The sequence below is a fragment of the Lynx canadensis genome, chromosome F2, assembly GCF_007474595.2.
Source record: "Lynx canadensis isolate LIC74 chromosome F2, mLynCan4.pri.v2, whole genome shotgun sequence".
Lineage (NCBI taxonomy): Eukaryota > Metazoa > Chordata > Mammalia > Carnivora > Felidae > Lynx > Lynx canadensis.
In genome coordinates this window covers 76,204,704-76,219,824 of record NC_044320.2, presented here as the reverse complement: position 1 = coordinate 76,219,824, position 15,121 = coordinate 76,204,704, and the positions used below count along the sequence as shown (strand labels likewise).

General features: G+C 36.1%; 1 protein-coding gene across 1 annotated transcript in view; it reads left to right on the top strand.

Moving 5' to 3' along the window:
* Nucleotides 1-15,121, top strand: part of LOC115506399 — a 124,031-nt gene that overhangs the window by 18,388 nt on the left and 90,522 nt on the right. Inside the window, exon 3 of the mRNA XM_032591939.1 lies at nucleotides 3,165-3,297. Within this exon, the coding sequence (XP_032447830.1) occupies nucleotides 3,165-3,297 (133 nt within the window). The remainder of the gene's footprint in view (nucleotides 1-3,164; nucleotides 3,298-15,121) is intronic.

The window sequence follows — 15,121 nt, the reverse complement described above, 5'->3', positions numbered from 1 at the left end:
TTAAAACAATAGTATCATATACCCTGATTAATAATTTAACTCCTAATTTCTTGAGGGAAGTCCCTCAACTAAATAATCCCTTTACCTTTTTGCAAAGAAAAGAAAGTACTTGGGACTCTGGATACTTGGGACTTGCTGTTGCTGCTTCTCTTTTTTAGCATCAGCTATTATTTTATTATTTTTTATTGAGTACAGTTGAAATACAATGTTACATTAGTTTCAGGTGTACAACATGGTGTTTTGGGAATTATATTGCTCCTTGATGTAGTTGCACTAGTGATAAAAAGGTGACTAAGTGAATGTTGTAAAAATAGACCATTTGTGTTGGTGAAGTAATAATCTGCTAGACTTGAATGCCAGTTCTCGAATTAGGTTTTTTCATGCTAAACAAATAATGCCACCTGAATACATTTCGTTAGCAAAAACGGGCATAAATTTTCTACATTGCTCAGAATTAAACATTTTACTTATTGCCATAATTGCCAAAAAGTGGACATCTTTAACAGTGGCCATTAAAAATCTTGCTTGTTTTCCATTTTGGGGTATGGAAAAATTTGCCATTTCAAAATAAATAAACTTAGGTAATAAGCAAGTTTTCAAAATGTAAAGAGCACCTAGTCAAACTCCTGATATTCTTGGCAAACTTGTTCTACAGTTTTATAATATGTGAGAAAATTATTGAAAAATTTGTAGAAGATGAGGAATCCCTTCAAAATACTTTTATTCTGTTAGCAGATATATATGGTTGTTAATAATGGCATCTTTATATTAAAGCCATCAGAGGCCATGAAGGAAATTGAAAAAAGAAAACTCACTTAATGAAAGTATGAATATAGAAGTTAGATTTCAAAGTTCAAAATTAATGCCTTGCTTCTATATGAAATTATTCTCTTTTATGTTCTAGAGTGTTTGAAGTATGATATTCAAATTGACACTTCAGTGATCATATATGATAATATCTTTTATTTTTTTGTCTTCTAGTAAGCTAAGCTAATTTACGAAAATTAACATTAATCCTCCTGCCATCTCATCTGATTGATAACCAACAAGCAGTATTATAATCATTATATATATGTGTTTATATATTGCTTATATACACCCACGTATGTGTGTGTGTGTGTGTGTGTATATGTATATACATATACATATATATATATATATATATATATATATATATAGCTTGGATGTTGAAACAATGATTAAGTGATCTGAAAAGATTTTATAGTATTGCATAGGAAAGACAAAAAGTCAGGCTGAACGTTCCTGTTGCCTTTCTATGGCAGTTACTGTCATTGCAAGGCAGCTTGTTTGCCTGAGGTTTATATCACCTGTCTTTGAGTACTGGCAAGGAAGAGAGATGTTCTTGATTTAAAGTTTTATTCTAGGTAGATAAAACCTTTATACTAATTTTGCCAAATTAAGTTGCTAGAAAACGGGCTGGGAATTTTGGGTTCAATTCTTATAGTTTAGAAGTTTAAAGTTTAAAATTTAAAGTAGGCCAACTTGTACCTATAACTCAAAGGGATTTGAATTAAAACATCTACTCCAGGGGCGCCTGGGTGGCGCAGTCGGTTAAGCGTCCGACTTCAGCCAGGTCACGATCTTGCGTTCCGTGAGTTCGAGCCCCGCGTCAGGCTCTGGGCTGATGGCTCAGAGCCTGGAGCCTGTTTCCGATTCTGTGTCTCCCTCTCTCTCTGCCCCTCGCCCGTTCATGCTCTGTCTCTCTCTGTCCCAAAAATAAATAAACGTTGAAAAAAAAAATTAAAAACAAAACAAAACAAAACAAAAAAAACATCTACTCCATTACAGCAATAATGATACACTATTTCCACAGCCTGTAAAATAGTCACATTAGCTTTTAGGACTTTAATCTTTGTTCTTTCAAGTTTAGTTAAGAAGATTACAGAATAAAAAGTTTCAAATGGTGGTCATTTTGTATTTCTCAAGTGATTTTCCTTGGGCTTTACTTAAACTGACCAAATTAAATCGTGATGTCAGCAGCCTTGCAAACCAATGGTAATTCTGTGTAATTCTCGGGAAGCCTTTTTAAAAGTATGATTGTACCAAGTTCACATGTGGTGTGAATTTATGAATGCAAATTTTTGGGCCGTACCAAGATCCACAGAATTAGTAAATTTAGGAATCAAAAATCTAATTTTATAAGAACCTGATTTCTTAAACACATTAAAGTAGAAAATCTCTGATTAAGGCATTTTAAAGACTATAAGTTTAATTTAAGAGATAAAATAACAGTCACTGAAACTTTTAAAAGAATAATATAAGACCTACTCACGAAAGGCTAGATTCTAGAATCAAGATTCATAATTTCTACATTTTGATGATTTTTGGTATTCATCTGATCCTAACAGAATTTATTAACATCTTTGTTTAACTCCAGGATAAGTGGAATAGATATAATATGGCATAATAGGTACCCAAATTAATAATTATTGCCTAAATTTTATTCATTGCTGAGGACCCACAGAGGAAACTATATTAGTTTGAATCTGTAGTACATGAAATCTAAGCTCATGCTAACATTTTATAATACCATTTTGAAATAAAAAATGTATTACTAAGAGATTGGTATAGGAAAGTAATAGGTTTTTAAAAATTATAAATATCTCTTTCTAAATAGGAAAATATTGATGACACTTAGGAAATTTGGGAGGAAATTGGCATGTTTAGAATTTCAATGTAGAGAAATGAAAACCAGAAAAATTTCAAAGTAAAGAAAAGAAATGCCATTTTACTTGATTTGGCAATAAAAGAAGAAATTAGCACTTTTCTTGTCAAGTATTTAACAACTTCTTTTATTAAAAAAAATAACGGTTGGGGCGCCTGGGTGGCACAGTCGGTTAAGCGTCCGACTTCAGCCAGGTCACGATCTCGCGGTCCGTGAGTTCGAGCCCCGCGTCAGGCTCTGGGCTGATGGCTCGGAGCCTGGAGCCTGTTTCCGATTCTGTGTCTCCCTCTCTCTCTGCCCCTCCCCCGTTCATGCTCTGTCTCTCTCTGTCCCAAAAATAAATAAACGTTGAAAAAAAATATTTAAAAAAAATAACGGTCTTCTATGAGCTAAGTGTCAGGCTTGGATGAAAACTTTTATTTGACTCTTTGATAAAGTATTCTTACATTTTTCACAAGAAATACTGTTTCTACTGTAGATACAATTGTGGAACATGAATTCTGGAAAAAAGTTTTATATACCTGTTCAGCGATGGTTAGCACGAGATCAAGAGGATGGGGAAATCTGTCGAGAATTTCCTGTTTTAAACAAAGGACGACCCATGCTTCCAGGTAGGGAAGATCCAACTATCCAACTGCAGGCAGCACAGATAAAACTTGTTTGCCTAAATGCTGAAGGACAGGGAACTTGATAAATACATGTTGCATAAATGAATCAACGGACAAATGAGTGATTAAACAGCTGCTCATTTCATACCAGTTATCACTGATGGTGTGATATAGATGCATCTAAATATGGTTTAGTTGCTTCGTGTACTGGCATTCAGGAATATGTTTTTGTCAACAGTTAACCCCGGAGGGGGGTCAAATGAAATGCCTCTTAATCAAAGCAAGAAATTAATTTTTAGGAGGTCATGAGAAAGCTGAGAGCCCAATAGTTATTCCAGGGCTAAGAAATGCAAGTCAATGTATAGTTTCCCCGACAATCCTACCTTACTTTTGAAAAATTTGCTGCTAATGAAGGAATGAAAACAGAACTACTCAATGACCTTTTAAGCATTTGACCAAGAGCAGAGGTGTGTTCAAGCCTTGTGTAACCATGGCTGAATAATAGGCTCTGCTCAGGGTTAGAGAGTCGCTGCATGATCGAAGGTGACTCTGGCTCTAAGAGCTTTTTGCTCTTGTGTCTGCTGGCCCTTGTTTGGGAAGAGAATAGGAAAATGGTAAGTAAGAATTATTAAGTGGGTAATTTATAAAAATAAGTTTTTTTCCAATCCAGAATATTTTCTGTCCAAAATGTGGTATCTTAGTTTTCTAAAGCAATAAATTGTCACAAATACTATGTGAAGATTAAGAAGAGTTCCATAATGTCATATCTATCATTAGGCTTAGGCACATAATAACTTGGGTAACGTTTTTAGGAAACGTAGGTAAGTAAAAACATTTGCAGAGGCTGTTGATTCTTTTTTAAATATTTTTTAATGTTTTTATTAAAAAATTTTTTTTAATGTTTATTCTTAGAGAGAGAGAGAGAGAGAGAGAGAGACAGAGTGTGAACATGGGAGGAGCAGAGAGAAAGAGGGAGACACCGAATCCGAAGCAGGCTCCAGGCTCTGAGCTGTCAGCACAGAGCCCGATACAGGCCTCGAACTCACCAACTGTGAGATCATGACCTGAGCCGAAGTCAGATACTCAACTGACTGAGCCACCCAGGCACCCCAATTTTTTAATGATTTTAAATGTTTACTTATTTTTGAGAGAGAGAGAGAGACAGAAAGAGAGAGAGCATGTGAGGCTTCCATAATGTCATATAATCTATCATTAGGCTTAGGCACATAATAACTTGGGTAACATTTTTAGGAAATGTAGGTAAGTAAAACATTTGCAGAGGCTGTTGATTCCTTTTTTAATATTTTTTAATGTTTTTAAATGTTTACTTATTTTTGAGAGAGAGAGAGAGAGAGAGAGAGAGGGAGCGAGCTGGGGAAGGGGCAGAGACAGGGAGACACAGAATCCAAAGCAGGCTCCAGGCTCTGAGTGTCAGCACAGACAGAGCCCAATGTGGGGTTCCAACCCACAAACTGTGAGATCATGACCTGAACGGAAGTCAGACACTTAACTGACTGAAGCACCCAGGCACCCTCATTCCTTTGTGGTTTTTAACTAAGGTGTAATAAACTCTTAGTTTAAGTTTTTGAAGTTAAGATATTTTTTTTTTTTTTTAAATTTTTTTTCAACGTTTATTTATTTTTGGGACAGAGAGAGACAGAGCATGAACGGGGGAGGGGCAGAGAGAGAGGGAGACACAGCATCGGAAACAGGCTCCAGGCTCTGAGCCATCAGCCCAGAGCCTGACGCGGGGCTCGAACTCACGGACCGCGAGATCGTGACCTGGCTGAAGTCGGACGCTTAACCGACTGCGCCACCCAGGCGCCCCTGAAGTTAAGATATTTTTGAAAATATATGAATAATTCCATTTGCTGAAAAGTGAAGGCTTGTATGAGCATTGTTCTCACTGTTCATAAGCATTTTTATCACTGTTTGTAAGTATTCGCCACATTCTTCCTCATCAACCTTTTTGCTTCACCAAGTAGGAGACATTGGTCAGGTGCCCTGTTCCTACCCATGCTAGTCATGATGCAGGGGTCATTTTTTGCTTTTTTGTCTCTTATTTTAATTATAAAATTGTGTTCCTAGGAGGCATATTCTTCAAATACATACTGACTTCCCTTGCTTTGTTTGTAGTACTTGATACTTATGGTTTGTTAATAAATATCCCCTCCTCCCCCAAGTTTCTTCACATGGCTTGGAGAAATCTCTTATATGTTATCTCTGGGCTATCTGTACCCTCTCATCTGCTATTAATAAACTTGGTGAGCCTTTAATTATCTAAATCTCATTGGTAGATACAACAAATGATAGCTGATCTTAGCCATATTTTTGTTTAATACTCCAGCAAAGATTGGTGCTGGGTATGAAATGCTGTCATTACAGACAAGTAGCAGCTTTCTGTAGAGACAGATACATCAGTTCTAGGTGGTATAAATAAGGAAAGGCTGGATTAGTGTCTTTTTTGCTATGTTCAGTATCTTTGAGTCCATATTTAGGGCAATATTTATCATTGAAGGTGAAAAGGCGTCTAAAACTGTTGGCCTGGTTAACCGGTATACTATCATATGCACCTGAAAAAATATGTTTTATAGTTTTGGAATTATTAGTGGATAAGGGTTGCTAAGGTAATCAGAGTAAAAGTGGACTTCCCCAGGCTGTGTGAGATATTTATTTTTAATTCTGATTTTCAGTTATAACAAAAACATAATAAAACTTACTTTCTTAACATTTTTAGGTGTACATTTCAGGAATGTGAAGTATATTCACATTGTGCAGATCTCTAGGACTTTTTTCATCTTACAAAACTGAAATTTTATTTCTTCTTGGGTGAATTATGGCACATGGTGTGTTTCAGCAAATTGGTCTACTTTACCTACATTGTCAAAAGTGTGAACGTAGAGTTGTTCATAGCATTCCTTTAGAATCAATTTAATTTTCCATGGGAACTGTAGTGACAGTCCCTCTTTAATTTCTGATAATAGTAATTTGTGTCCTCTCTCTCTTTTTTTTTCTCAGTTAGCCTGGCAGGAGGCTTCTCATTTTATCAATCTTTTCAAAGAACCAACTTTTCGTTTCATTGAGTTTCTTTCTTGATTTCTTATTTTCAATTTCATTGATTTCTGCTCTAAGCCTTATTTCTTCTTGTCTACTTTGGATTTAATTTGCCCTTCTTTTTTCTAGTTTCCCAGGGTGGACACATAGTGATTGATTTTAGACTTTTCTTCTTTTCTAATGTATACATTTAATGCTCTGAATCCCTCAGCATTGCATTTGCTCCATCCCACAGTTTTTGATAAGTATGTTTTTATTTTAATTACGTTCAACATATTTTATTTATCTTTATTTTTTTATTTTTTTAAAGTCAATTTTTTTAAAATTAATGTTTATTTATTTCTTTTGAGAGAGAGAGAGTGCAAACAGGGCAGGGGCAGAAAGAGAGGGAGAGAGAGAATTTCAAGTAGCTTATGCACTGCTGACATAGAGCAGGACATGGGGCTCGAATTCAGGAACCGTGAGATCGTGACCTGAGCTGAAACCAAGAGTTGGTCACTTAGCCAGCTGAGCCCAGGCACCTCAGGTTCAAAATATTTTAAAATTTAGCTTCGGATTACTTCTTTGACCCATGTGTTATTTAGAAGTGTATTATTTCATCTCCACGTATTATGGAATTTTTCAGTTATCTATTTGTTACTAATTACTAGTTTAATTCCACTATAGTCTGAGAGAAGACAGTGTATGATTTCTGTTCTTTTAAATCTGTTCATAACAGGTTTGTTTTATTGCTCAGACTGTGACCTATCTGGGTGAATATCCCATGTAAGTGTGGGGAGAATATGTGTTCTGCTGTTTTTGGATGAAGTAATCTACAGATGTGAATTATAAACAGTTGATAACAGTGTTATTGAATTCACTTATGTCTTTATTGATTTTCTGCCTGCTTATTCTGTCCATTTCTGACAGAGGGGTGTTGAAGTCTCCAACTGTGATAGCAGATTTATCTATTTTTCTTTGCACTTTTATCAGTTTTTGCCTCACGTGTTTCGATGCTCTGTTGTTAGGCACATACATATGAAGGATTATCATATCTTCTTGGAGAACTGACCTTTTTATCATTATGTAATACCCTTCTTATTTCCTTGCTTTGATACCTGCCCTGACTGAAATTAATATAGTTACCCTGCTTTCTTTTGAGTAATTTAACATGATGCATTTTCCCTACCCATTTACTTTATTTATTCCTTCTTTCTTTTCTTCCTTCCTTCCTTCCTTCCTTCCTTCCTTCCTTCCTTCCTTCCTTCCTTCCTTTTTAATTTATTTTTGAGAGAGAGAGAGAGAGAGAGAGAGAGAGAGGCTGAGCGTGAGCAGGGGAGGGGCAGAGAGAGAGGGAGACACAGAATCTGAAGCAGGCTCCATGCTCTGAGCTGTCGGCGCAGAGCCCAATGCAGGACTCAAACTCATGAGTCGTGAGATCATGACCCAAGCCATATATTTTTTAATTTAAATTTTAGTTAACACAGTACAGTATTGGTTTCAGGAGTACAATTCACTGATTCACCACTTACATACAACACCCAGTGCTCATTACAAAAGTGCCCTCCTTAATACCCATCACTCATCTACCCATCTCCCACCTGCCTTCCTCCATCAACCCTTAGTTTGTTCTCTATTGTAAAGAGTCCCTTGTAGTTTCTTTCCCTCTCTCCTCCCCCCTCCCCAATATGTTCATCTGTTTTGTTTCTTAAATTCCACATATGAGTGAAATTATATGGTATTTGTCTTTCTCTGATTGGCTTATTTTGCTTGGCATAATACATTCTATCTCCATCTACATTATTGCAAATGGCAAGGTTTCATTCTTTTTGGTGGCTGAGTAATATTTCATTACACACACACACACACACACACACACACACACACATCTTCTTTTTCCATTCATCAGTCAATGGACATTTGGGCTCTCTCCATAGTTTGGCTGTTGTTGATAATGCTGCTATAAACATTGGGGTGGCCTTCAAATCTATATTTTTGTATCCTTTGGATAAATACCTAATAGTGCAGTTGCTGGGTTGTAGGGTAGTCTCCTGTTTGTGGCTTTTTTGAGACACATTGATACTATTTTACAGTGTGGCTGCATAAGTTTACATTCCCATCATTGGTGCAAGAGGTTTCCTGTTTCTCCGCATCCTTGCCAACATCTGTTGTTTCCTGTGTTGTTAATTTTAGCCATTCTGACAAATGTGAGGTCGTATCTCTTTGTGATTTTGATTTATATTTCCCTGATGACAAGTGATGTTGAACATCTTTTCATGTGTCGATTAGGCATCTGGATGTCTTCTTTGGAAAAGTGTCTATTCATGTCTTCTGCCCATTTCTTAATTGGGTTGTTTGTTTTTTGGGTGTTGAGTTTGCTAAGTTCTTTATAGATTTTCGATCTGTATGATCAGATCAGATGTCATTTGCAAGTCTGTTCTCTCATTATGTAGGCTGCCTTTTAGTTTTGTTGATTGTTTCCTTCACTGTGTAGAAGCTTTTTATCTTGATGAAGTCCTGATAGTTCATGTTTGCTTTTGTTTCCTGTGCCTTCAGTGCCATGTCTAGTAAGAAGTTGCTCTGGCTAAGGAGAAAGAGATTGCTGCCTGTGTTCTACTCTAGGATTTTGATAGTTTCCTGTGTCACATTTACATCTTTCATCCATTTTGAATTTATTTTTGTGTATGATGTAAGAGAGTGGTTCCAGTTTCATTCTTCCACATATCACCATCCAGTTTTCCCAGCACCATTTGTTGAAGAGACTGTCTTTTTTTCCATTGGATATTCTTTCCTTCTTTGTTGAAAATTAATTGGCCATATAGTTGCGGGTCCATTTCTGGATTTTGTTCCATTGATCTATGTGTCTATTTTTGTGCCAGTACTATATTGTATTGATGACTACAGTTTTGTAATATAGCTTGAAATCCAGAATTGTGATGCCTTTGTTTTTCTTTTCAGGATTTCTTTGGCTACTCGGGGTCTTTTGTGAGTCTGTACAGATTTTAGGGTTGTTTGTTCTAGCTCTGTGAAAAATGCTGGTGGTATGTTGATAGGGATTGCATTAAATGTGTAGATTGTTTGGGTAGTATAGACACTTTAACAATGTTTGTTCTTTTAATCCATGAGCATGGAATGCTTTTCCATTTCTTTGTGTTCTTTTCAATTTCTTTAATAAGTCTTCTATAGTTTTCAGAGAATAGATCCTTTATCTCTCTGGTTAGGTTCATTCCTGGGTGTCTAATTATTTTGGTGCAATTGCAAATGGGATTGATTGCTTGATTTCTTTTTCTGCTGCTTCATTATTGGTGTATAGAAATGCAACACATTTCTGCACATTGATTTTATATCTTGCAGCTTTGCTGAATTCATGTATTACTTCTGGCAATTTTTTGGTGAAGTCTTTCGGGTTTTCTACGTAGAGTATCATGTTGTCTGCAAACAGTGAAAGTTTGACCCCTCCTTGGTGATTTGGATGTCTCTTATTTCTTTTCATTGTCTGATGGCTGAGCTAAGACTTACAGTACTATGTTAAGTAGTCATGGTGAGAATCAACATCCTTGTCTTGTTCTTAACTGTAGGTTAAAGACTCATACTCCCCACTGAGGATGATACTAGCTGTGAGTCTTTTGTATATGGCCTTTATGATGTTGAGGAATGTTCTCTCTGTTCCTACTTTGTTGAAGATTTTTATGAAGAATGGATGCTGTATTTTGTTAAATGCTTTTTCTGCATCTATTGACAAGAACTGATGGTTCTTATCCTTTCTTTTATTAAAGTAGTGTATCATGTTGATTGATTAGCAAATATTGAACCAGCCTGGTAAGCCTAGGAATAAATCCCACTTGATCATGGTGAATAATTCTTTTAATGTACTATTGAATTCAGTTTGCTAGTACTTCATTGAGAATTTTTGCCTCCATGTTCATCAGGGATATTGGCCTGTAATTCTCCTTTTAATTAGATCTTTGGTTTCGGAATCAAGGTAATGTTGGCCTCATAGAATGAGTTTGGAAGTTTTCCTTCCATTGTTATTTTGTGGGACACTTTGAGAAGAATAGGTATTAACTCTTCTTTAAATGTTTGGTAGAATTCCCCTGGGAAGTTATCTGGCTCTCAACTTTTGTTTGTTGGGAGATTTAAAAAAATTTTTTTTTAATGTTTTATTTGTTTTTGAGAGAGAGAGAGAGAGAGAGAGAGAGAGAGAGAGAGAGAGAGATGCAGAATCCAAAGCAGCCTCCAGGCTCTGAGCTGTCAGCACAGAGCCTGACGCAGGGCTTGAACTCATGAACCATGAGATCATGACCTGAGCTGAAATCTGACGCTTACCGATTGAGCTACCTAGGCACCCCTGTTGGGAGATTTTTGATTACTGTTTCAATTTCTTTGCTGGTTATGGGTTGTTCAAATTTTCTATTTCTTTCTGTTTCAGTTTTGGTAGTTTGAATGTTTCTAGGAAGTTACCCATTTCTTCCAGATTGCCCAGTGTGTTGGCATATAATTTTTCATAATATTCTGTTATAATTTTTTGTATTTTTGTAGTATTGGTTATGATCTCTCCTTTTTCATTCATAATTTTATTTAATTGAGTCCTTTCTCGTTTCTTTTTGATAAGTCTGGCTAAGGGTTTATCAATTAATTTTATTTATTATTTCAAGAATTTAAAACAGTGTTTCATTGATCTTATTCTGTTGTGGTTTTTTTTCTATATTTTTATTTCTCCTTTAATCTTTATATCTCTCTTCTTCTGCTGTCTTTAGGTTTTATTTGCAGTTCCTTTTTTGTCTCCTTTAGGTGTAAGGTTAGGTTGTGTATTTGGGATCTTTCTGAAATGCTTTTTGAGATAGGCCTGAATTTCAATAGATTTTCCTTTTAGGACTGCCTTTGCTGCATCCCAAAGGGTTTGTACTGTTGTTTATTCATTTTCATTTGCTTCCATGTATTTTTTAAATTTCTTCTTTAATCGCCTGGTTAACATTCATTCATTAGTAGAATATTCTTTAACTTCCATGTATTTGAGGGCTTTCCAAATTTTTTGTAGTGGTTGACTTCAAGTTTCATTGCTTTATGATCTGAAAACATGCATGGTATGATCTTACATCTTTTTATACTTGTTGAGGACTGATTTGTGACCCAGTTTGTGGTCTGTTCTGGAGCATGTTTCATGTGTTCTCGAAAAGCATATATATTCTGCTGCTTTAGGATGAAGCATTCTGAAAGTATCTGTTAAGTCCTGGTCCAATGTGTCATTCAAACGCATCGTTTCATTGTTGATTTTCTGCTTAGATGATCTGTCCATTGCTGTAAATAGGGTGTTATCGTCTGTCAGTATTATTGTATTGTTAATGAGTTTCTTTATGCTTGTGATGAATTGATTTATATAGTTTCTTCCAAGTAGGGCCATGAATATTTATAATTGTTAGGTCATCCTGATGGAGAGAGCCCATAGTTAGGATATAATTCCTTTCTTTATCTTTTGTTACAGTCTTTGGTTTAAAATCTAGTTTGTCTGGTAGTAGTGTGGCTATTCTGGCTCCTCCAGTAGGATGATAGAAGGTTCTCCATCCACTCACTTTCCATCTGGAGGTTTTTTTCAGTCTCAAATGAGTCTCTTGTAGGCAGTATATAGATGGATCTTGTTTTGTTGTTGTTGTTGTTTTGTTTTTGTTTGTTTTTGTTGTAATCAATTCTGATAGTCTGTGTCTTTTGATTGGAGCATTTAGTCCATTTACATTCAGAGTGATTATTGTAAGATATGAATTAAGTGCTATTGTGTTGCCTGTAAAGTTGGTGTATCTGGTGATGCTCTCTGATCCTTTCTAGGCTTTTTTTTTCTCCTCTCTACTTAAGGAGTCCCCCTTAAAATTTCTTGCAGGGCTTGTTTAGTGGTCACAAACTCCTTTAGTTTTTGGTTGTCTGGGAAACTCTTTACCTTCTATTCTGAATGACAGCCTTGCTGGATAAAGAATTCTTGGCTGCACATTTCCCTCATTCAGCATGTTGAATATATCCTGCTACTTCCTTCTGCCCTCCCAAGTTTCTGTGGACAGATCTTCTGTGAACCTCATCTGTCTTTCCCTTGTAGGTTAAGGACATTTTTTTTTCTCTTGCTGCTTTCAAGATTCTATCCTTGTCCATGTATTTTGTGCATTTGACTATGATATACTTTAGCAATGGTCAGCTTTGGTTGACTTTAATAGAAGTTCTCTGTGCTTTTTGGTTTTTGATGTCTGTGTCTTCCCCAGATTAGGAATGTTTTCAGCTATAGATTGTTTGAGTAAACTTTCTGCTCCCTTTTCACTCTTTTTATCTTCTGGGACTCCTATGATAAAAATGTTATCACATTTTAATAAGTCGCTGAATTCCCTACATCTGTCTTCACGATCCATGATTTTTATTTCCCTCTTCTTTTCAGCTTCATTATTTTCAGTAATTTTATCTTCTGTATCACTAGTTTGCTCCTCTGCCTCATCCATCTCATTTTCATGGCATCTATTGGGGTTTGCATCTTGGTTGTAGTATTTTTTCATTTCCATCTGACTACCTGACTAGATTTTAGTTCTTTTATCTCTGCAGAGTGGGATTCTCTGGTATCTTTTATGCTTTTTTCAAGCCCAGCTAGTATCCTTGTAATCATTGTTCTAAGTTCTTGCTTAGACATCTTATATCTGTATTGATTAAATCTCTGGCTGTGAGTTCTACCTCCTGTTCTTTTGGGGCGAATTTCCCCATCTTGTAATTTTGTCCAGAAAAGAAAAGAAGAAAGAAAAAAACAAAAAACAACAAAAACCAAAAGAACAAAACAGAACAAAACCCAAAAATCTAGATCCTAGGTATATTTTGGTCTGCTTAAAAGAATCTAGACCCTAAAATAAAATAAAATAAAATAAAATAAAATAAAATAAAATAAAATAAGCAAACAAAAAAATATAAACATATATATAAAAATAAAAGTAACCAAAAAATGAATTAAAAAAATAAGGAAATAAATGCAAGTAATAAAAAAATAAAGAATAAATGTAATCAGAAAGTTAGATCCTATTTCCCCTAGAGCTGAAATTTTGTGGCGCTCTTTGGTCAGCAGACTTGATGCTAGCAAGGGGTTTGTGCTTCTTTTCTGGGGAAAGGGCTTGCTGCACTGACTCAGGTTGACTTGTTTCAGTGGAAATGCATCTCCAGGGGGTAGAGGGCGGGGCTTGCTACAAGTAATTGGTTCGGGTTTCACTAGGTGGTGCTGTTTTGCTCCCTGAAGTCTTTCAGTGCTGATGGGCTGGATGAATATGGCAACACTCCCCCAGCCCCACTGCTGAAAGATCACACCCCCCAGTCTTCACAGACCCTCATGGAAGAGCAATCAGTCACCCCTCTTGTGTCCCCAGTTTCTGTTAGAACCCTGCATTCACCCTGCAGGTATCCAGGCTTTTTTATCCCAGGCATGCAACTGAGTTTCGCATCCCTCACTCTCTGCTCCTCTCCCACTAATGCTTTTTTCTCTCTCTCTCTCTCTCAAAAATAGATACACATTTAAGAAATTTTTTTTAAAACTCTAAATTTTAGGGACTCCCATGGAGAAGACCCACTCTGTTCCTCTGGGGGAGGGTCTCCTGGGCTTTTGCTGGCACCTCCTACATACCAGAAAGTTGTCACTTTTTTACTTGTAAACTTGCAGTTTTTGTTCTCTTAGACTTCTGATTGATTTCTTGGGTGTTCAGAATGATTTGACAACTATCTTGCTGTGTATGAGGGGTGAGACAAGCTAGGGTCTCCCTACTCCTTCGCCATCTTTACTGCCCCCTCCATCCACTTACTTTTTTTTTTTTTTTAACGTTTTATTTATTTTTAAGACAGACAGAGCATGAGTGGGGAGGGGCAAAGAGAGAGGGAGACACAGAATCTGAAGCAGGCTCCAGCTGTCAGCACAGAGCCTGACGCGGGGCTCGAACTCACGAACTGTGAGATCATGACTTGAGCTGAAGTTGGACGCTTAACCAGCTGAGCCACCCAGGCGCCCCATCCATCCATTTACTTTTAATCTATGTATATCTTTATATCAAAAGTAGGTTTCTTATTGAAAAAATATAGTTGGATCTTATTTTTTAACCTACTCTGACAATGTCTTTTAATTGGTTCATTTAGTCCATTGATGTTCAAAGAGATTGTTGATATAATTGGATTAATATATAACATATTTGCTACTGTTTTCTATTTGTTTCTTTTATTCTTTGTTCTTGTTTTTGTCTTTCACTCATTTTGCCATTTGTGATTTTAATGGAACATTCGGTTGAGAAAATTATTCCATTTTTTTCTCCTTTCTCAGCATATCAGTTATACTTTTTAAAGAAATTTTATTTAGTGGTTGCTCTAGAGTTTCAAATGTACATTTACAACTAATACAAGTCCATTTTCAAATAACACAATACCTTTTCATGGATAGTGTACCTTATTATAACAAAATAATTGAATTCTTCTATCTCGTATTATTTTTTATATATAAGCACTCAGAAGCATATATTACCTATTCATTCATAAACATACATAATTAAATGCATTGAGGCCATTATTATTATGTTTTTGAGAGGGGGAGGGGCAGGGGATGAGGGAGATAGATAGTCTTAAGCAGGCTACACGCCCAGTGTGGAGCCAAATGTGGGGCCTGATCTCATGACTGTTAGATCTGGACCCGAGTTGAAATCAAGAGTCAGATACTTAATTGGCTGAGCTACGCAGGCACTCTGGTGCTATTATTATTTTAAATGAACTTACCTGTTAAATGAATTATGATTAAGAAACATAAGAG